This window comes from Sturnus vulgaris, chromosome 1 (genome assembly GCF_052056855.1).
Source record: "Sturnus vulgaris isolate bStuVul1 chromosome 1, bStuVul1.hap1, whole genome shotgun sequence".
NCBI classification, from domain to species: Eukaryota; Metazoa; Chordata; class Aves; order Passeriformes; family Sturnidae; genus Sturnus; species Sturnus vulgaris.
Genome location: NC_142243.1, coordinates 44,092,089 through 44,114,888, shown reverse-complemented (window position 1 = coordinate 44,114,888; position 22,800 = coordinate 44,092,089). Strand labels below are relative to the sequence as shown.

Genomic DNA, 22,800 nt, shown 5'->3' with positions numbered 1-22,800 from the left:
TGCTTTTCAAAGTGAGATACATGTTCCAGAGCTTTGATATACATTTTATTGTGGTATTGTGAGTTCAGAACATCTGTGTCTGTTGTATGTTTGTTCTAACTGCAGCAGCTGACAACCATCACTGCTATTTAAGGTGGTGTGTCAGGGTCCAGTTGTTCCATCATCTGCGAGGTGACCACCAGTGCATGGGGGAAAACCTGCAGCTTTTCCAGTCAGAGAGCCATCTTATCTAAGGACTGCTTGTAGGAAGGTGTTACTGTGTCAGCTGAAGTCTTTTCAGTGGTTTCCTGGTGACAGAAGTATAATAAAGATCCCAGCACAAAGCTGCTCTTCTCAGCCAAAATAATCAGCTGGTAGCACTGATACTTCAGATCCCATGGGCCTATTGGCAACATACCAGCTTTGTTAGACTCCAGTATCATCCTTCTCACCTGACTGTGAGAGCACCTTTCAGGTGCTAGCTGGAAAACAGATGTCTTGACAGAAAGTAACTTCAGGGGTCTATGTAACCAGATATTCCTGCAATCACCAGCACCAATTTATTTTTTGCTTTGGCAGAATTAGTGTTTGGATAATTTCCTGACAAATACCATTAAGAAACTCAGAGGCTTGCATTGAACTTAGTAGTCCATGTATGAATGAAGTATCTTATCCTGTATCATGAGCTCTCCTGAACAGTCTGTCTGTTGCTAACTTCTCAAAGCAAGAAAATGAAAGTCACTCAGGGCCTTTAGATTTTGAAAAGTTCAGGAAAATTAAGGGTAAACTTCAGAAGATGGAGCTGCTTGCTTGTGGATTACATATGTGTGACTAAGTAAAACAAGTCCCCAAGTAAAGGGCAATGCAGGTAAAGGCCAGAACAACATCTTTAATCTCTGCTATGGAAACTTGTGACAGAAAGTGACAAAGACAAAATGACATGACATCAGCTCACAAACATAATAAAACTTTGAAGAAGACAAGAACCACATTGCAGGAGATGAACTCTTCTGTGCAACAGATGGGGACAAACAATCACCTTGGTGTCTGTCATGGGCACATCCAGCTGGAACTGCATGAGGAGTTAATATCATATGTGCAATTGTTCAGTCCCTCCCTGTGATACTTTGTACAGTCCATAAAAGTATCTGGCTTCTTAAAATATATCAATACTTTTGAGTCCCTGCACTTCTGAATTGAAAGATACATCCTTTAAGATTGAAGAGTCAGCTTCATCATGACCCATTATTAAGTCAAGACCAATAAACCTGAAAACCTCTTAGTAATTTAGTCTATACTGACATAAAGCTAATTCAAAGCCAACAGTGATTAGTGTTTGATATGGAACATAGCAAAGATGCATAGGAAATGGAGAAGAAACAAATAAAATTAAAAGTAACAGAAACTGTAGGAAAAAAAGTACTCCCAAGTTTCTTCCTTAACCTATTTCCTGGTGCAAAAATATGGTAACACTCTAGACACCACAGCAACAGTGCAGATTTCATGCTATTCAAATTATCTTTTTATGTTTTCAGTCACAGGTATTACAAGTCATACATACCATACATTTGTTTTACTAAAGGAGAGCAGTGTCATTACTGTAACAATTTACATCAAATTTAGGTTGAATCATTATGAGAACTTCTAAGTTCTGGCCCCATCATGTGGATAAATCAGCTTCTCATAAATTTAGAGTGTCTGTTTTCATGCCTCCAGTCCTAATGATCTAACCTGTTCATAACATGCTGGTCTCTGCACTCCAGCATCTGGTCTTTTATTTCCTTCCATAGACAACAAATTGCTAGGGCTATGGAAGAAATTGCTCCCACTGCCAAGGGTTCCTAAGTAACCATGGAGCCCCCATACAACCTAAACAATATAGCTTCCTTCCTCAGCTATGTCAGTGTCTATCTCTGCAGGCTCTTCATAAATCTCTTGATGTTGTACCCCTTTAAATCTTGTTTTTATTTATATTTTCTACAGAATTTCCATTTCAAGAGCACACTGCTATGTTGTGTTGACTTTATTTTCCCTCATTTCGGCTCCAAATGACAAACTTCAGCTGTTAGTAGAAAACCAGCAGTTTCTTAGTGGCATAAGGAAATCTGTGGGAGTGAAGGAAGCAAGACATGCCATATATATCATTCCTCATCAGTCTAGAGATCTTTCATCTAATATTCGACAAAATAATCTTCTTCCACCAAGACCTGACAAACACATCACACTACTCCTTGATCTAAGTAAACCTGTGAGAGAAATATTTCCCTTGTGAGTTTCTGTCCTGCAAAACTTGCAGAATGTTTTTGGGGTTGTTTTTGCAATGAAAGGAAGCATCTGAGAAGTCTGATATAAAGTGAAGAGGTGGCAGATAATATGAACTCAGACTCAGCTGTGAAAGGTCACAGTGAAGAGGAGGAAAGAAAGCAAACCACACAGACTGACTTCTTAGCAGGCAGGACTCAAAGGAGCTGAAAAACCACACAGCAGCACAAAACTTACTGTTAAAATGAAAAACAAGTTCAAATTGTGTCAGCCCCATGACAGGTGGATTGCCATTAATGAGGCTTGTTTCTTAAAGGAGAACTGCAGGCTGACACCTGACTAAGTACTAAACAACTTGCAGTTTGTATTAAGAGAATCCTGGTTGCGTCTGTATTTTTAGTGAAAGCTTAATTCCCTGCTTTTGGCATGAATGTGTGCTGGAGACAAACGCACAGCATTTACAGACACAGTGCGGCATCTTTACAACCCTACCCTGCACTAGTTTTTTGGACAGGTGAGGGACTTGAGAAGTGCTGTGGTCTTTATGATTCCTGCACTTTTCAGGAGATTGATGGCTAAAATGTAAGCAAACCTGGCAAAAAAGGGATCTGTAACAGACCAAGGGACAAAACAGAATTATCCTTGCAAGTGGGATTTAGACATGGAAACTTGGGCAGCATGCACAAAAATGGAGTATAAAGGAAAATAGATCTTTACCAAGCAGAAATGTGTACAATGTATCTTAGCGAGAAACACAAGCTGTCCAGCTCCCAAAGTATTTGATTAATGAGCATTCTGAAAATAATAGCTTTTGACCAAGAGTACTTGAAATTCATTTGTGTCTTAAACTTTTGCAAAATATGCAGGCATTTCATATTTAGTTTTCTGACTGGCAGTGGCTTAATAACTTTCAATTTATTCACAGATAAGAGTCAGATATAGTGCATTTTTGCATTTACACTTCTATCCATCTATTGCTCATGGATTTTTGACAATCTTTATTTAAATTATTAAGAAAGCATTTCTCAAAATTTGAATTTGTCAGTTTGTTTGTCAAATAGTCCTAGTACCATCACCATAGAGGAAAGCTGGACCTATTTGGGACATGGTGGTTAATTTAAAAGAATTCAACAATCTAGAGAGGGGGGGAAAAAAAGATTAACAATTTTCAGAATTCAGGCATCCATATTCAGCATTTGAAAATAAATAAAAACCATAGCTTCTTATTTTAAAAAATGGAAATTCAGTTAAAGGGGTTTTTAAAATATGTAGGACAAACTAGAATAACAAATTTCAATGAAACATAAATAAATGCTTTTGCACAGTTCAAAAGCTTTCCAGCAATTTGCTTTATTGACGTTGGGGGATTAATTTTTTTTTTTCAGATTCCAAGGTATGATTTTGTTTGTGATTTGAGGTTTCTATCTGAACTCTTAAATTTTTTTTTTTAAGAAATCTCAAAAATTCTCATCAACTAGGAAATTCTCCTTTCCTTTCAGCCTAAATAAGAAACATTTTTAGCAGGGGCCATGCTATGAGGGTGAATTTCGTTGCATCCCAATCTGAGGGAAATAAGTTACCTGCTGTGTTAAATCAATGTGATTTTTCTATAAAAGTGGCCATAAGTATGTGGAAGTATTGTTATGATTCTTCCAAGAGTCTCATGGGTGCCATCACATTGATGGAAAACTGCAGGTGTTTGTCACTGTATATGTACAGACAGTGGAGGCATTGGATAGTGGAAAAAAAAACATTTCTATAACCTGTTTTAGCAAAAATATTCTGTACTGTTTATTTAATGGTCATTTCATCAGAAATGCTGTCACTGTAATCTATATCATAATATATGGTAGAGCTAGTTAATTTGCTTGTTAAAAACCTTGGAGGAATTACCTGTGAAATAGTATGCTCCTGGTGTAGGAAGTTCCTGGACAGCAGTGGTTTAATAATCCCACATCCATGATGGTATCTGCTAAAGAATGTATCTGCAGCCCTGCAGAGGGAAAAGATTAATTCAGAGCCAAGTGCAAGTGAATGTCTTTAGTTACAGGCTTTGAGTGCAGCTCTGTGCAGCAGCCCCAGTAACACCAGGCTGATCCCATGTAATCACCTCAGCATGCCAGCATTTCTCTCTCCTTCCCCTTTATGGATTGGTTTTACGGATCGATGTTAAGAGAGGAGGGCTGAACAGAGGGTCAGATCCATATTTGAAACTTAGTCCAGAGTCCACGACACACTCAGGGTTTTGTGACCGTGACATTTCTTAATGTGAGGCTGACTTCCACCAGAGACTGTGGTCTGCAGTTCTTGGCAAAGTTCTCTATGCCAGGTACTGATGTGAAGCAGTCATTCTGTATTTGTGTGACTTGACACGTTCCAGGGTTTCCTGACTGTTTATCAATCCACAACACAAACCACCTTAGTAAATTATATAAACATGCCTGTTTCTGAACAAGTGTTTTCTTGTTTCCCCAGAGAATTTCTCAGTCTTCAGCATCTTAGGCGTTCAAACTTTTGCCTCCTTTTTGTCATTAGTTTATCAGTTCTGGGAGTGTCATTCAAGGGCTGTGTCATTTAATATCAGATATATCAGATATTTAATGTCATTGAGTATACCAGCTTTTGGTTCTCTGTCATCAGTATGGTTTGCCCTTCAGTCACAAAACCCTTACATGTTTAATTAGAAAAAGGAAAAAGGAGGGAAAGTCATCACCTTGCACTGTTTAGAAAGCAAAAGCATTGAATCTTTGATCCAAACGACTTTTTGACATGGATGAGCTGTACATGGAGTCTTATCAGGTGGCAGCCCAAGTTTAGTGAGACCTTCAGTATGTGGTGTAAGTGTGAAATCTCTGCTGGTTTGGACACTATTAAGTTCTGGCCACCACAGGGAAGACAGAAAAGGGGCAGGTTGAAGCACAGCTGGCTTTGCTGTGGGAGATGAGTTCTGAGCATTTGGAGAAGCTCTGCTTAAAAAATATCTGCTTGCCTTGGGTGATGATTTCCTTTTTGTGATACACCAATGAGCTGCTCAAAGAATTTCTCTCCTTCATATTATACTTAAATCTTGTTTAAATTGTGATATATTGCTCAGAGAGAATAGGAAACAAGCCAATGCTTCTACACATTCATTGTGTTTCCTGTGCTGCCTTCAGGGTACATTTTAACTCTGCTCTTTGTGAATCAGGATGACAATGTATGAGGGCCATTTGCTTTAGGAGGATAGCAGCCAATGCTCAGACAGTATTATTTTTTGGATCATTGTGCACACTGACTAGACTTGGGATTTCCTTATTGGTCTGAACTGTTGTCTACATTTTTCTTAAATAATAGCTTGGGTGCCAGAGCTCTGAGCTAGATAAATTGTATGCATTATGTGATTCTGGAAGAGGTATGGCAACAAAAGCATCCACACCATGCTTGCATGTGAGATTCAAATACTGTATTCATAGCTTTTGAAAAGATTTGTATTTTCCTTTAGGTGTAATTTCAAGTGCATTTGGAATAAAGAAATAAAATCACTGAAGAGGACAGTGCTGGAAGAATCAGTCTGCAATACATAAACATGCATTGCCATCCTTGCTTTCATAACACAATGCAAAATACAGAAAGCCTAAAGGAAAAAGAAAGGCTGGTGAACTAAAACAAAAAAATATCAATGAGTGAAAACTCCCATAACAATTCTTGACAGATGCAATTACCTTTGGCCTGCAGCTGGTCATGAGACTGGCAGATACCAGCTGGGCAAAGTGCACTGAGAGACATCCAGAGCAGCCAGGCAGAAGGGCTCTGGAGCACTTCTGAAGTCTATCTGGCAGCCCTGATCTTCTGTGAGGAACATAAATAGTGACTTCCTGCATTATCTTCCATGGCCAAGTAGGATAGGCTGAATGGACCATGTAAAACCTTCTCTAAGACTGATGCTTTGTGTAGGCATGCTCAGTGCCTAGCTGGGCTGAGGCAACTGCAGACTTCTCAGTGAGGTTTTCCTTCATCCTTTCCCATCATGGTAGAAGTACTGCTTTATTTAACCTCAGTAATAGCAGGCATCACTGTGGTAAGCAAGACTAGCATATGACAGGGAAATTCAATTTCTCTATGAAGAACTTACACCACTTCACTTTCACAGAAGCTTCTCTGCTGTCACATGTTCGTGATCACATATGGATCCCTTAGTCATAGACCAATTTCCATACCCTGCTGTTGAAACATCTAAACTAGCAAATGAAACAGCAACATCCAAAAAATAAATCTCTTCCTGCAAATAATCCTGGTTCCATTGTACAGGAGGTTGCTTTCCATATCACTAGAACTGTTGGCACTTTTGAAGATCCTACAGAGATTTAGAAAGCTTTAAATGTGTATAATTGCAGTTATATAAATGCCTTCTTAAATCTGGCATGATCTCCTAAATTCAACTTTAAATTATGCAAATTGCCTGCTGAACTCTCAGCCACTTCTTGCAAGTCATATATATATATATATATTCATTCACACACTGCAACTTCTTGCAAGTCATATATATATATATATATATATATATATTCATTCACACACTGCAAGACAAAATCTGAGCTTTTTCATTCAAGAAAAATTAAACACAATTAAGAGGCTGGGCTTCAGAGCCAAAGAGATTAAAAGGAATCGAGACTTTTCAGCGATCAAAGGAAGAAGTAAAAAAGGAATCTGAAAAAGAAAAATTCAGGCAAGAATAAACCAAAGAGAGGAATTCTGGGACTGGAGACTTCTAGTGCCCAGCATTATTTAAACACACAAAAGTCTTGTATTATTTTCCCAGGGCACTAAAGGCAAAATATTTTGTTTTGTTAGAAAGTCAGCAACTTTGTTGTATTTTCAGTGATTTCTTTTGAGAAACAGCTTTGTAGGATTTAATTATGGATAGATTTAGAGAGAGAGAGACAGACAGAGAGAGAGATTAGAATATTCACTACATGCAAAAAAACCCCAGTCTTCAGGATTTTTTTTTTAATTTATTACCCCTCAGACTAATCTTAACTTTTTAACCAACTTAAAATCGTTACACTTCTTACACTGCTGTTCTGCAGTGGATCCTTGATTTCTCTGAAGAATTACTTTCCCAGTACTCCTTGGCCTTAGATGAGGAACTGTTCACACAGTGAGGTCAGGATGCAGAAGTGAGCTGAGTTTCTGCTGTCACTGCTGTATCACAACCTGCTTTCCTTCTCCTGCAGCCTGACATGCTGAGCTAGGCAGAGCTGGCATTTAATTTGCCTCAGCAATAGATATCTCTTCTGTGCCCACCACTGACAGCCCAATCCTGACACCATGTTTATATGATCTTTTATGTATTTGGGTGGGTTTTCATTCTGTCTTTTTTTTTTGGTTGGTTGGTTGGTTGATTGGTTGGTTGTTTTTTTGTTTTGTTTTGTTGTTGTTATTGACAAGTTTGATTCCTGTTTTTCTACTTTGGTTCTGCAGGGACCTCCATCTGGGACTGTATTTCACACTTAATGGCTGAAAGCTTGAAAGGTCTCAGGTTTACCACAGCAAAAATGTCAAGAGTGTTTAACCACAAGTCTTCTTGGAATAATTTTTCTGACAACAATCTTCTTTTCTTTCCATTTATCTGCAGGTCTCTCATGACTTTGCAATCAATTTCAATGAAGACAACCCAGAATGTGCAGGTAATACTCATAGTAGGACAGACTGCCATGGCTTTACTGTGTGCAAAATGTGCATTCTTTATTGTGTCACCTGAGTATTATTCAAAGTAGTTTTATTAAAGAAGGCTAGAATTTGGGGACCTGACCGGCTCCAAACCATTGAGCTTAACTTTAGAAATCTTGGAAAATGCCATACATTAATTTCCTGAAAAGCAGGTGAAAACTCAGCACTTGGAATTCCTGGAATCACTATTTCTCAGAATTAGACTAATTTAAAATCTTCAGCTACCTCATAGCTCATACATAGGTTGTGCTGCAGAAGACAGGCAGGATAAGAAGGGCGGGGTATGAAAAAGCAGGCTGTGAACCTCTGTGATCAAAAATTCCCTCAGTTTAGAGCCAATTCTTTGACCAGACTTACAGCCTGCTGCAAGTAAAGGGCAGGGAAGCAGCTGATAACTATTGTGGTAGAAAGAAATATACTTTCCTGAGAGCAAATGCATCAGGAGGCTACAGTGTAAGATATTGGTATGTTCTACCAACAGTCATTAATCCTTGGTAATCAGAGGCCAGATTTATGAAGCAGATGTTGCTGTGAGATCTGCAGTGACTGATGCTGTCTTTCTAAAATCTCCTGCCACAGTTCACACATTTAGTAAAAGACAGCAACCAGGTAAATAACCTCTAAACAAAGGAAGTTAAGAGTCTTGCTCGGGTGATCATTGCTGTCTAAAATCCACAGGTTGTTATTCTCCCTTATCCTTCTGCTTCCGTTCAAACACTGAACTGGATATTTCAAAATACTCTTCCTGTTCAAATTTTCTTGCTGCTCCTTTTAGCCCTTCTCAGGCTTATTAGTGGCTTTATTTTGGGCACGGGCAGCAAGTATGTTCAGAATGAGAACTAAGATGCAAAGAAATGAAGTGAGGAAAAGAAGAGAGGATAAGCAATTCAAGGGAAAGAGACATTAAAATAATTCGGAGTTCACGCATCTTAAATGCAAGACCTGGTTTTAGTTCAGTGGGCATTCCTGCTTTGTTGTTGCACTTGAATTCTTGGATTGCCCCAGCCTTTGCAGGTTATATGCTTGAAATGCAATTGGGCATAAGTCCTACAGCTGCCTGATGTGCTCACACAGCTTTTTACATTGCTTTTAAGGAGTCCAAAGAAGCAGAAGTTACATGTATGTATCTAGAAGTGCCTGTAAGCTTGTAAGGCAGCTTGATATTGAGACTTCAGTGTGGGGATGGGGTGGGGAAGCAAAAGAGACCTCAGAATTCTGTCTGGACCATCATATTTTATAATGTGCCATTAAAACACTTAACGGTGGTCAGCATTAGGTGATAACATATTTATGTGTGTAGTGTTCAAATAGAGCTTTGTTTCTCAACCTAACTGCAGGATATCTGTGACCCTCTGCAAACTACAGAGAAAAGCTCTAGCAATCCATGCAAAGAACACTTACTTTTATCCTCCTCCCCACCCCCTCCTTGCTGCTTCTTTTGAGTTCAAGGCTAATTCTTTTACCACACTGGCATTGTTATATAATAATTTTTTTGTTGATTGAAAAGGCTGCCACATCCAGGTGGTGCCAGCAGCTGAGTTTGTACAAACAAACCTTCTGTAAGCAAGGGATTTACTATCCAAACCACACTCTCTATGTAAAACTAACAATGGAAATGAAAGGGGTACAAAAAATAGGAAGGAGCTGCTCTCTGAGGCTTGGTTTATGTCACTTAATAATTTAACCTTTATTTGTATCTTTGCATAATTCTCAGTTATCTGAAAAGTTAGCCCATTGCCTGAAAGGAGTTCTAGGCCTAAGAAAACATAAAATAATCATTGCAGCACGAAAGAGTGCCAGGGGAGAAATTTTGCAACATTTGCACCTGGATCTGCAAGATATTAAAAGCACTTGTTTGTCTTAAATGACACCTTTTAAAATAATATCCACCTGAATGAAAGCAAGGAGTTGCAAAAACCAAAAAAAAAGTGTTGTTTAATCATCTGCTGCAGCTCGCTTATCTGCCTGTCATGGGTTCTCGTTTGTTCTGGGATGTTTTCTAGATGCTCTCACTGTATTAGGTGTCACAGGGAACAGTAACATCAGCAAGTCATGTGGAGAAAGGATGCAAGAGTGAGAAGGAGATAAAGTGCTTAGTGATTACTCTATTTTACCTTGTAATATCTAGCATACTTGCCAGAAAATAAAGTGAAATTGCTTAAGAGTATCTTGTTTTAAACAAAGAAACAGTGGTTGGATGCAATATAAAAAGTATGTGTCTATTTTGCCTTTGAGGAATGAAATTCTTTTCTCTGTGGAAGTAGAGCTTTTGCTGGCACAAGGTAGTGTGAAGCATCACTCTACATATAGGGAGTGTACATTGAGATGAAGAGCACTGGAATGCATAAAATATGGATATCCCCACCTGTTACCATTTCCATTCTTGAAAATTTTATTACTTATAATTTTATATTTAGTATATTAATAGTATATTAGTTTTATAGTCTTGTAATTAATACTTAGTTTATAATCTGAGGAAGAAAGTAGGCAACAACCTCTTGTCTGAATTAATGTTTCTACACATCTGTCTTAAACCCATTGTATTTCACTGGAGATGCTGAAAGTGGATTCCAAATAAAAATGTAAAAAATTTAATTGTGAAAAAAATGCACATTGATTCTGCCTAAGATAAACGAGTACAAGAACAGCAAGCTACAAAGTAATTCACTCACATATCCTGTTGAGTTGGGATTGGATGGACAGTAAATATTTCTAAAATACATTAATCTGAGAAAGCAAATAAGAAATGTCTCTTTCTAAGATGAGAGCAACTTTCTGACATGAACAACACTAAATCTCTGTGGAATGCAGGAAGTAAGGTTTATCTTACATTATTTTACTGCATAAGAAGAAAAGTACAGTGTATCTTATAATAGAGAAGATTTATGAGGCCTTCATGCAACATCGTTAAGTATATGTCATGAAATCCTTAACAAGTTTAAAATTGGGAAGTTAACAAAAGGTCAGTTTTGCAATGTGTAATTTACTCACTGGAATTACCAAGGGAAATTTTGTAACACTACATTTCAGCCAATCACAGATACAACTAGAACAAGTTCTTTTGTCTGCTGGCACTGCAATGGAAAAATATATCTGTAGCTGTCTCTAAAGAGAGAAAACTGTGTTCTCCACCACTTTTTCATAGGAAAAAGCATGTCATTGTAAAACAATTACAACTCCCATTTGTCAGTAATAAGTCTGCATCCATCTATCCTGTAAATATGGTTGAGTAAAAAATCTCATGAGTGAATGAATCTCCATGCAAACTGAAACTGGCTTAGGATCTCACTGAAGTAATTTCATTCTGCAGCATCCTTTGTAAAGCTTTTCAGTCTATCGCTTTCTTTCCAACATTAGACCTCTAATCCTTTAGGTCTGGTAAGCTGGGAGTTCTGAATGGGGAGGCTAATGTGCATCACTTCAAGAAATCCTTCTTCTCAGTGATTGAAAATACCAATTTCCATTCTGTGATCTGTCAAGTGTGTCAGCAGAAGTCTTTGCTCCCTGGTCTGACTATATATCCTGAAATGAAAAAGCCAAAAATAGCTTGTTCTCCATCAAAAATTCTCAGTTAAAGCTCATTTTTCTGTAGGCTGCAAAGCATCCTGCTGTTTCTTCCAAGATTTCACAGCTTTTGGCCATAGTCAAATTCAACCTGTGAGTGATTATGCAAATTAACCCTGAAAAATTATTTTCTTAGCACAGGAGAGTCAGGTATTTGAAAAGATGTTTTGAATTCCTTAACAGCTTTAGGGCATAAGTACAAAGGACAAATTTGTTGGTAACTGCCATGATAAACAAAAATATTTATCTGAAGAGGAGAAAGAAGTGTTGTAGTGTTTCTTAATGTGTGTCTAGCCTTTCAGCATGGATCTTAGTTGTTGATCAGGAAGCTCTCACATCTTAAACAAAGAGGAATGGAAGCTATGGCATTGCAAGCTCATACCTGAAAAATAGGAATTAAAAGCTGGTGGGAAGGAGAAGCGTGGTAGAATGAATCTACAAAATAGATTCAAGGCATCTAGAGACAGATTCCTGGAAATTACCTGAAGTTGCTAGTCCTTGCTAATCATGTAGTATTTTTAATTTTGTTCATTAAGAACCCACCTTTCATTTGCATTTTAAACAAGCCTCATATTGGTATTGTGCTCCACATTTATTTTTCTTTTTTTTTGGTTTTTCATGCCAGGAATACAAGGTGTTGTGGAAGCTTATCAGAGCTGCCTTCCCAAGCTGCAGCTGTATGGACCAACAAACATTGCTCCCATCATCCAGAAAGTGGCAAAATCTGCATCAGAGGAGACCAACACCAAGGAGGCTTCGGTAAGGGGAAAAAAGCTGTGTTTGCCTTTTTTTCTTGGCTTATTATGGATCTCTTGTAGGCCATCAAAATAAAGCCTTTTAATGCAGACTGTGCCTTCACAGTTTTTATTAACTGCCTTCTCAGAAGCCAGCTTAAACCTGTGTCAGCTGGAAGAGTATATCCAGTATTCATAGCTTTGATTGTCACAGCTTTAAACTCTCTCCCCACTGATCTATTTCCTGCTTTTAGACATGTTCCATTGTAGCACACCTAGCTCTTCACTGTGAAAATAGAAATGGCACTACTAAGCTTACAAAAATTGAGCATTGAAGCCCTAAAAGTCTTGGTTATACCAGGAGATGAGTTCAAATGATTGCCTACTCACACTACCCAATTTCATGTCTTCTGTGGAGGCTGTAATAAAATTTTTCTGTTCACCTAGGGGATTTTTCCAACAATTCATTTGAAAATGGTAAGGATATAGTTTTCAGCTTGTTATTCCTGATGAAGTAATTTGTGCCTTTTAGAAACTGGAAGACAAGTCTGTTAGCCTGCACCTGATAAAAATCCCAGGACATGTTTCTTGGGCTAAAAGACTTACATATAGATCATGTTTTAAATTTGCATCTTTGGGATGCATTAGGTTTATTTTGATCTTGCCTTGAATACCGAATGGGAGAAAGGGAGAACAAGAGAATTGGATGGAATATATGAGCAAGCATATCTTACCATTTACAAGAGCAGTGCTGTGGGAGTAAAGGATGTAAGAGAGACATTGTATACTGCAGCACAAAAAGTGCCTAAGTACTGAACAGAATAGACCCTGAGCATTGGCATGTGCCTCATCACCTGGCCTAGAACTTTCTCTAAGCTTTATATGCTGGGTCTTTTTAAAGTCCTATTAGGGCAGCAGTTACCAAATATTTCTGTTCATGAGTCTGGGCTTGTGATTGATATTTACAAGAGCATGTAACAGAACAAAGGGTAATGGCTTCAAACTGAAAGATGACAACTTTAGATTAGATATTAGAAAAAAACTTGTTACTATGAGAGTGGTGAGGCACTGTAACAGGTTTCTTGGAGAAGCTGGGGTTACCCCATTCCTGGAAGTGTTCAAGGACAGGTTGGATGGAGCTCTGAGCAGCCTGGTCTACTGAAAGGCGTCCCTGCCTCATCATCTGTTTAGCCTAGATGATCTTTAAGGTCCCTTCCAATCCAAACCATTCTAAGACTCTATGATTCCACTGCTGTTTCCAGAACCTTGATAGTATTTAGGGTCTCAGTCCTAAAATATGGAATTGCTATGTTTGAATTTCCACACCCACCTCATCCTGAGGTGGCTCACTCTATTCCCAAAGCTGTTTCTGATTTAATATTCCCTACTGAATAAGTTCCTACATTCTATACCTAAGCTTCCCCCTTTCTCTCTGAAAAACAATTTATATTGCTCAAGAATGTTCAAGATGAAGTTTTCTCCGTGCATGTTTTGTTTTATTCATGGCAGGACAAGATGATTGGAACATTTTGAGTTTATACTTCTTTATATACATAATTATTATTGATGTTTAATGTGTTGGTATTGCTCATTAAGAGTGACCAAATCCTATGATTTGTTCATTTTTCCTATTAATGCACATTTTTTAAATTACTACAACTGCCTAAAAATTCGTAAGGGATCCAAGTAAAGGCCACTCTTCACCATTACCAAGTGAAGAAATGTCATAGCTCATGATCATAGTTCAGTGGGCTTTGAGGTGTTGGGAAAGAAATGACAAGCCCACCAAATTGCTTGCTCTCCTCTGGAGAATGAGAAAGCCTCTCTTCAGGGCTCTGTAGGAAGAGTATGGAGATGGATATATTCCTGCCTTGCTCTCCTCAGGGACCCCATTACTCTGCAGAGGAGAAATAAGTAGCTGAGGAGCTTGGAATGGAGAATTCTGTATAGTCAATATAAAGGCTTTTTCTCTTCAAAAAGGTCCATAAGTGAGTTACCAGAAACACTTTTATACTCTCTAACTTCCAAGGTTAAGCAGCTTTGGAATGTTAACTAAAGATATAATTTTTCATTTCTTGCCCAACAACTTCAGCAATATTTCATCCTGCTGATCCTGACGGATGGGGTGATCACAGACATGGCTGACACCAGAGAGGCCATCGTCCACGCCTCTCACCTCCCCATGTCCGTCATCATCGTCGGGGTGGGCAACGCTGACTTCAGTGACATGCAGATGCTGGATGGTGATGATGGCATCCTGAGGTCTCCCAAAGGCGAGCCCGTGCTTCGAGACATTGTCCAGTTTGTGCCATTTAGGAACTTCAAACATGTAAGCTGATTTTTCCATCCTTGCCACAAAAGGGTGAATGGGTATAGTGAATGATTCATGAGGCTGGGCTTAACCTTGCATATGCATGAAGTGTTGAGTAAGTCTATGGCATTATTGTGTCAGAAATAGTGTAAAAAAAAAGGAATCAGAATGCAAGGTGCTCCGTTAGTAAGGTGGTGAGGGTGGGAAAGGAAGACATAAGGCAGAATCCATGTGCTTTTTGTGGTGCCAGTCCTTGCTTCCACTTTTCCTTGATTTAATTTGGTTACTTTCCCTGCCTAATTTTTCATGATGTCTGTTTTCCATTCTCTTTTGCATCTGTTCTATTAGGACTACTGTATTCTGCTTTCTGTTCCTTCATTTCCACAGGCAGATGAAATGGCTTTGAATTTGTCACAAAATAAGTGAGGAAGTGGAAGTAAGTGTTCCCCAGGAGGCTGTTTCTTTATTGAAGTTTTGTGCCTGAGTTCTCAAATGCGGGATTATCCACCCACAGCATCCTGGTTGCCTCCAAACCCTTTCCCAAATTCTGTACATGAATACAGGCAAGAAAATGGCATTGCTGAGAGCTTCTCTCTGCCCTCAGCCAGCTGTTCCTGACTGAGGCCAGTGTGGTCCAGAAGACACTGTAGGAAACGAAGGAACAGAACCAGCATTAAATTGCCAAATCTAGAGTAAAGCTTTGGTCATTAACTTTTCTTCTCAGTCACCTGCCCTACATTGTACCATCTGTTCCAGGGACTTTTCAGCAGCAGGGTAGGCACAGCATTCACCAGCAGAAGAGGCTTTCCCACACACAGAGGGGTTTTTCAGAGCCCTTTTCTTCCATATGGAGGCATGCATTATGTTCCTCTGCAATGCTGATATTCCATCCCTTTCCTTCCCTTTTTCCATCTTTCTCTCCCTTCTTTCCTCTCACTTCTGTTACATTTACTTGATTCTCCAGGCTGGTTTTTTGCTCTGTCTAGGAAGGATATCCTCAGTATTGATTTCAGAATTTCTTTGCCTCATAGTGCAACTGACTCATTCTCCTCATGAGATTGCTCTTTTCAATCTGCTCCCATAAGCTACAGAACCTTAGATTTGGATATGTCACAGCCAAGTTCTCAGCTCTGGGCTGGTTTTGATCTGCATATGGGTTTGCATTGCTTACATTTCTTTTTTAATTTAGCTTCTTTTTTAGTTTTTCTGGGATCTTTGTCACCGCAAGAGCTTTTTTTTCTGTTTGTTACTTCCAAAATACCTTCATTTTTCTCTTTGCAAGGGCTGGTGGTTTTTTCTCATTTCAAAATGTAATTTTGCAATATTTGCCTTAGATCTAGACACACTTCTTACTTTCACAAATTCTACTGAAGAGCAAGAGAAACAGACTTGTTCCTCTTTTCCTTCTAGCTTTATGTAAGCCATGGATGCACACAGGAGGGAAAACTCACCTTAAGCTATTAGTTTGGTGACACCATGCCAAATAGCTGCAGATTGACTGCTGAGTTGCAGACACACACATTTCTGTGCTGACAGGGGCATACAGCCACCTACCTGCTGAAACAAAGTATGAGCACAACCACCTCATAGCTTGTGATTCCTTCAGCACATAATCACAAGTGCATAGAGCCCCTCTGTAGTCATTGGAAAAGTGTCCAGAGCTGAGTTATTTATGGGCTAGTGGGAGAGCTACTTTTAATTAGGTGAAAACATGTTTCTGCAAGGAACTGGCAAAGCCAGCTACATTTGTTATTTTTGGTTTCACTTTGTATTTCATAATAAAGCTAAAATCATCCTGGATTTAATAGATTAATGCTGACAGTTGCTGTTCTGGGCTCTAAATATATTGTGCCCCTGGTGTTAACTTGTGACTGAATCTGTGGCATTGTTATTGCCAGCACTGGTCAAATGACAAGCATATATTCTTTTTAGCTGATTTAGATTAACTTCCCCTGTGCTGGGAGAGGAAAGCATTCTTTATGTATTCTTCTTATTAAATAGTGATATTTTTCTCTCTCTTCCAGTAGTAAAGATAACATAGACCAAAAACAAATCTATCTCTATGCTTATCAGAAAAGTTAATAAATCTTATGCAACCTGATAATTAATCTGTTTATTGTGATCTTTCAGCTTTTCAACAAACATCAGTGTAATGGATGAGTGCTCATAAAAATAGCACTTCTGGTTGAATTTCTTTATTGTCATATCCCAAATAATCTCTCTCTCTCAACAAAGTGACATTCTCAGCTTCCTTGCTTACGTAGCACAAACAAAAGACCATACATCAGCCAGTGAAATAATTTTTCATGGGAGAAATGAGTTTTGATTCAAAATTATTTTTCCCCACAGAGGAAATGCAGATTTAACACATTTGGGAGATTTTTGTCAGATCAGTTCTGACCAAGCACAAGAATTTACATACATCAGCATATTACTTTTGACAGCTTTAAGCAAAATATATATTTAGGTAAAAATCCCAATCCTTTTGTCAATGTACCTTGTGTTAATTTATTAAGTAGAAAAAAGTTGAAGTCTCTTTTTAGAAAGATTAAAAATCAAATTATGTAAAGTTTATAGGTTTTTCTGATAAATCAAGTATTTATTTATTCCTAAGTCTGTATTCTATCTATTAATGACAGAAGGAGACAAGAAAATGTTATGTATGAGCATTTATTTTTTGGTTTGCTGGAAGAGTAAACGAAAATTTCCTTGGAGTCAAACCAAGCAATATTTTTTTTATTACTTCTATTCTCAGGTCAGCTTGGAACTCAAGATCTCATATCTATCTAAAGAGATCAAAAATAATCTGTGCAAAACCTTCCCCCTTTGAGAAAATGGAAGGAGGGGGAGAAGGAAGTTGTATAACCCATAGAGCAAATCCCTTTTATTTTAAAAGTTTGACTTCAGAGAAGGTTCTGAGCCTGCACATCACTCATACAGGCATTGAAAACGTTTCAATTAGTTATTCACATACCTAAAATCTTATACCCACATCAATGTCTTACTGGCTTAAGACTCAGTGTAGACAGCAGGTTCTTTTACAGGGGTTTCATCTCCTAGACAATACAGTGCAGCAGAAGTACTTCAGTAAAACATCTAAGCTTTTTCTCTCTCTTTAAGGAGTATCTTTGAAGCCATCAAAATAATAATAGCAACTGTAGTGACTCTTGGCAAATCCTGTAATTGTAGAGGCTTGATAAAATCAAGGTAACCATTAACACTTAAAAAAAGGTCCCATTGTATAGTGGGTGATATATGCCTTTCGCTAAAGGGATACATAACAAAGGAAACATATTTTCCTTGAATCCAAGTGACTTCTCTTTCTGTAATCATCACCACCCCAGCAATGTGATGTCCTTCACCTGAAACTGTAGAACAGTGATGCTCTGTCACTGAAACATAGTTGAAGAAAATCATCTGCCTCAATCCATTCAGAGTCATATTCTAAAAAATGAAATTTTCTGCCTTTGGGATGCATGATATATTTACTGGGCATAAATCTGATGCCACGAGTAGATTGTATTCCATTCTGCATTGTATTTAATCACAAAGGTTAACAGCTGTGACTTCATAACATACATCACAAAGGAGTGTGGAAAGCACAGCTCTCAACTATTGCAAGGAGAAATGCTTTGCACTATGCATTGTAGTTAAAGGTTAAGCATTGTGAAGCTATAGAACTGAACCAACAGTCATTTGTAATACACACCAATTATGGAATCACAGAGGATTATTTTCCTGCTGCTGACTGATCTGATTGTTGTGTATCAGCCATCAAATGAGAACTATTCATCTTGAGGTGCTTATTGCTAGGATGCTCTTCAAGCAGTGGAGAAAATGTTACAGTAAAACATTAATTTAATGTTCCATCTGTGTTAAAGATCCAGCAAAGGTAAACCTTACACAACACTGATGAACTGAGTCTGTGTTTTAGCTTAGAAGTTACTGAGTATAATTCTCACTTATAAAAATGCTGCTTTGCACCATCTGATCCGGAAATGAGAGTGCTTTACCACCACAAAAAGTATGTAAGGTACAGATGGTCCAAATCACCAGGGAGGAAACCAATCCCAAGCCTGGTTTTGGGATGTTCTCTGCTAGAAAGAGCCCCAGGACAAAGACACATCACTGGCATGATGAAACTCAGTAAAGTAACAGTTGCCTAAGCTCAGACTGAAGCACGGAATCAAGCCAGCTACCCCAGAGCACACTTTATGGGGCACATACTGCATGTGAGCACAGGAAATGTTTTCACTTAAACCTCAGTGAAAGGCTTTTCAGTTGAGAACTCCTGAAATGGCAGTGATTCAGCTGTGCACCTGAGCCCTGACAGAGCCTGTTCGGAAGGGCTGACCCTTTGTTCAGGAGGAACGGATGTGGCATCAGAACAGAGAGGTGGAGGGGGGAGGAAGATGCACAGCAGTGAGTGCTGTTGGCCCAAAGTTCAGAACATGTGAACTACACAGATCCAGAGAAGCTGATTCTTGCCCAGCATTTTTAAAGACAGAGCAGAGTGAGGTTGCCTGATTGCTATGGCGTGTGTGTGCAGCGCTGGCTCAGTTCTTCCCCCACACCCTGTTTTTACCTCTGTGTAGGGTTGCATTTTTGGTAAAATAGCACAGACGCAGGCTAAGCTATGTACAGCTTTGACACACTGGGAAAAAGATTTTAAAAAACAGTAATTTTCAATAGCATTGTAGAAATCATCCATTTGTGTGATTCCAAGGGCTATTTTCTGATTATTTTAGTTGGAACTAGATGAACTTTAAGGTCCCTTCCAACCCAAATCATTCCACAAGTCTATAAAACAGGTTTAGGCAAGAATAGGGCAACTCTGGAAAACCATGCATTTCACTTTTCAGGATTAAAATGAATGGGTTCTGTTACTGTGTTACACCTTAGAACACTTGCTTCATATAAAGTATGCTTCATGCTTTGCCAGTTTGTTCATGCAGAAATGTTCCAGGCTTTTTTGGCTGCACAAATATTTTGGTATAAATGTCACAGTAGGGAAATAGCAGTTAATTTCATTTGTTACTAATCCCATACATGAATAAAAATACACAAATACAGGAAAAAAATAAAAAAACTGTTCCTGGTTTTGCTAGCATTATCTTTTTATTTGACACTAGAATTTCTAATAGCCTGGGGTTTTCTTCACCCTTGGATTAGCCTGCATACAAATAGTTTACTATTTACATTCTATGTAAACCAAATTTTAAGACTCTGTAAGGATAAGAATGCCACCCCACAAAACAGAGTAGGTCAAAAAACAGTCAATACAACTGTTTGGTGACATGGTAGGTTTGAAACCTGGCTGATAGCACAACAGATAATGAAGAGGAAAGTGCTCCTTGATTTGGGAAAAAGTACTTGGTGTGCAGAAGTGTGATCCAGCCACTGGTTGAGTTCCTATGCACTGTTTGAGCTGCAGTCTGCACTCTATGGAGATAAATACATCAATTTAAACTTCTCAAAATGAAATTTAAGCATTTGCATCTTTACTGCATTTTTGTGGTGAGCTCAAAGGGAATGTGGCCAAGCAGGCTCGTTCTGGAGGACTTGGAACCAGTGCTACCCAAACACTTAGAAACAAGCAAATCTAAAGCACAGGGCCAAAGGGTGCATGGGAAGAGTCCAGTTTTGTCACTGCTGAATTCGGGGGATGAGGAATAGCCATGCAGCACACGCAGGTAATGGTTGCCCACAAAAGATCCACAGGCCCCTCTGCTTAAAATGAAGCCTTGTTGGGGTGTGATGCAGCAATTCTGTGTTGTTGATGGAGGGTAGGGTTTCTGACTGCACTGAGGGGGAGCCCTCCTCCCTGACTGAGTGAAAGCCAGTGGCCGTCTCTATATCCATCTCTAACTTTCAGGGTCATCAGTTCTTAGTCTGGTTGACACTTGCCATTTTTACGTTGCAGGAAGAGCTTTAAAGCCTCCACCAAGCCTAGGATTGAAGGTTTATTGTAACCATGGTTTAATTCCAATAAACACAAAGTATTTTTTATTGAATTAAAAACTTTCCCAGGCGTTAAAACACCGTGCCAGATTCCGAAGAGCAGAATGGTGATGAAGGCCTCCCTTTCATAGTGCTGTCCATTAATGTTCAGCTTGGAGCTCTGCAGGGTTCCTTGCTGAACACTGATGAATGAAGTCTTTGCAGCTTTTATTGTGATATGGGACTCTCCCAGAGTGCAGGGAAGTTCAGTTACCCTGAACTTAAAATAGTCCAAATGGACCCGAAGTCACACAGAGAGCTTTTGACTTTAGTGTACTTTTAGGCAGCTATAGCTTCATACCTAAACTGACTCATAAAATGAGTTTCCAGCAATAGTGTGATTCACTAAGTCTTTTTTGCCTTCCATTTCTTTACTGTACTTGATCTCATGGCACCAATGCCTCTAAAACCCATGGCAGTTCTAGCAGAGAGCCAGGTTAATGCTTTTGTTTTCTACCATTTCCTGCAGGCATCCCCAGCTGCTCTAGCAAAAAGTGTTTTGGCTGAAGTTCCAAACCAAGTGGTGGACTATTACAATGGCAAAGGGATAAAACCAAAATGTATGTCAGAGTACGAGTCTTCCAGGACACTAGCTCCATGAACCTGCCTGCACTCTTTTACAAAATTAAAAAGAAAAATGCTACTGTCTACAACTACTGTATTTAAAAAATGAAACAAAAAAAATAGCACGTTTTGGTGATTTTTAACTAAAATAACCTTTTTTTTTTTTGCATGTGCAGCCTAAAGGCTTAAATCTGTTAAGCGGTTGTATTGTTGAAAACTTTTTATGAGAAAAAAAATCCAGAAAAAAAAGTGAACTCTTTACATTACAGCATGTTGCCTTGAAATAAAAAGTTATCTGTATCTGGTTTTTATACAGGTTTGTTGAAATTTTGCTAAATTTCTTATATTTACACTGTAAAGCATTTTGAAATATTTATTGAAAGTTGATAGCCAAAATGTCTGGTTTAATCTGCTATGAACTGAGAGATTTTTCAAAATGGCAGATGCATGAACTGTATTTTGCATGTTTAAAATAAAAACAACACAGTTTTGCAGTTGTCTTTATTTCTCTCTCTGCCGCAAGGCTGCCTGCTTTCAACTTCCATATTCCAAGGGAAAGGTAATAAACTGTTTCAAGAGATACCTGACCTGAACCATGGACATTTCTAATGTTAGCACTTTATAACATGGACACCAAACAAGCTCACTCTGTCTGTGGCCTGAGTAGTAGATTTTCAAAAGCCTGACAAATCCAGCCTGACAAAGTGTTCAGACCATAGCTGTAAAGAGATCTGGCTTGGAGAGCATGATCCATCAGGACTGCACTGCATGTCTTAAAACATGCCTAGTTAACCCAAACAGTCTGGCTGGCTTTCAAACAGGATGTATTTTGGCTATCTAAATTTATGATCTCTTCTGTTTGGGAATTCTTATTTTGTTTCATTTGTGTTTATAAATCTCACACACAGTATCCAACTCTGTGTGGCACATTTTCCAAATGAAATTTTGCACAGCCTGATTTTGGGACAAGCAGTGATCTGTAACTTTATCCTCACACAGGTCACCTGTGTGTAACAGAAGAACTGTTTTTTACCAAAAGAAACAAAATGGTGGTAGGTTGCACTTTCTATTGAAATATTTATGTATGTAAGTGAAGAAATTAGATCAATGTTATTTTTTGTGTTTGAAGGATATGACTTGTTAAAAACTAAGGAGAAAATTTGACAAAAAATAATCTATGTGGGATTGTCCAAAAGGCACAACTTTGGATGAGTTGTACTCACACTGAATTGAAAACATTCTTGTTGCTAGTTCCTGAAGAAGCTGCTTGGGGCCAATGCTGAGTATTTTGGAAACTTTCCCCTGTGAGAAAGGAGTTTTGGTTAAGAAATAACATATTTTTAAATGAGTTTTTAAGTACATAATAGTCAAGATCTCCCTGATTCTCCTTTAGAGGTAACTTCCATAGGATCAGCTTTGATTGATGATTTTATACTTTTAAATGAAGGCAGTAGGATAGTCAAGATGCATGGGGCTGCCTCCCCAGCACATTAAATTCTGCCCCATCTCTCTCCTGCAGTGCCATCATTCACACTTGCTTGTAAAAATTTCTCCAGCTGATGAGATACTGAGCAGCAGCCAGTATTATTTCGTCATGGGTATAAATTGACTGGAGATGTCCAAACTGATAGATCTCAAATCCACATTTCCATGTAATGGCTGACACTTCATTTCAGA

General features: G+C 38.6%; 1 protein-coding gene across 2 annotated transcripts in view; it reads left to right on the top strand.

Moving 5' to 3' along the window:
- Window positions 1-21,617, top strand: part of CPNE4 (copine 4) — a 223,454-nt gene extending 201,837 nt beyond the window's left edge. For both annotated transcript variants that reach the window (XM_088165064.1, XM_014878363.2), the window contains 4 exons: window positions 7,856-7,907; window positions 12,140-12,273; window positions 14,341-14,577; window positions 21,029-21,617. In XM_088165064.1, coding sequence (XP_088021190.1) covers window positions 7,856-7,907; window positions 12,140-12,273; window positions 14,341-14,577; window positions 21,029-21,160 — 555 coding nt within the window. In that variant the 3' untranslated portion in view covers window positions 21,161-21,617. The remainder of the gene's footprint in view (window positions 1-7,855; window positions 7,908-12,139; window positions 12,274-14,340; window positions 14,578-21,028) is intronic.
- The last annotated feature ends 1,183 nt before the right edge of the window (window positions 21,618-22,800 follow it).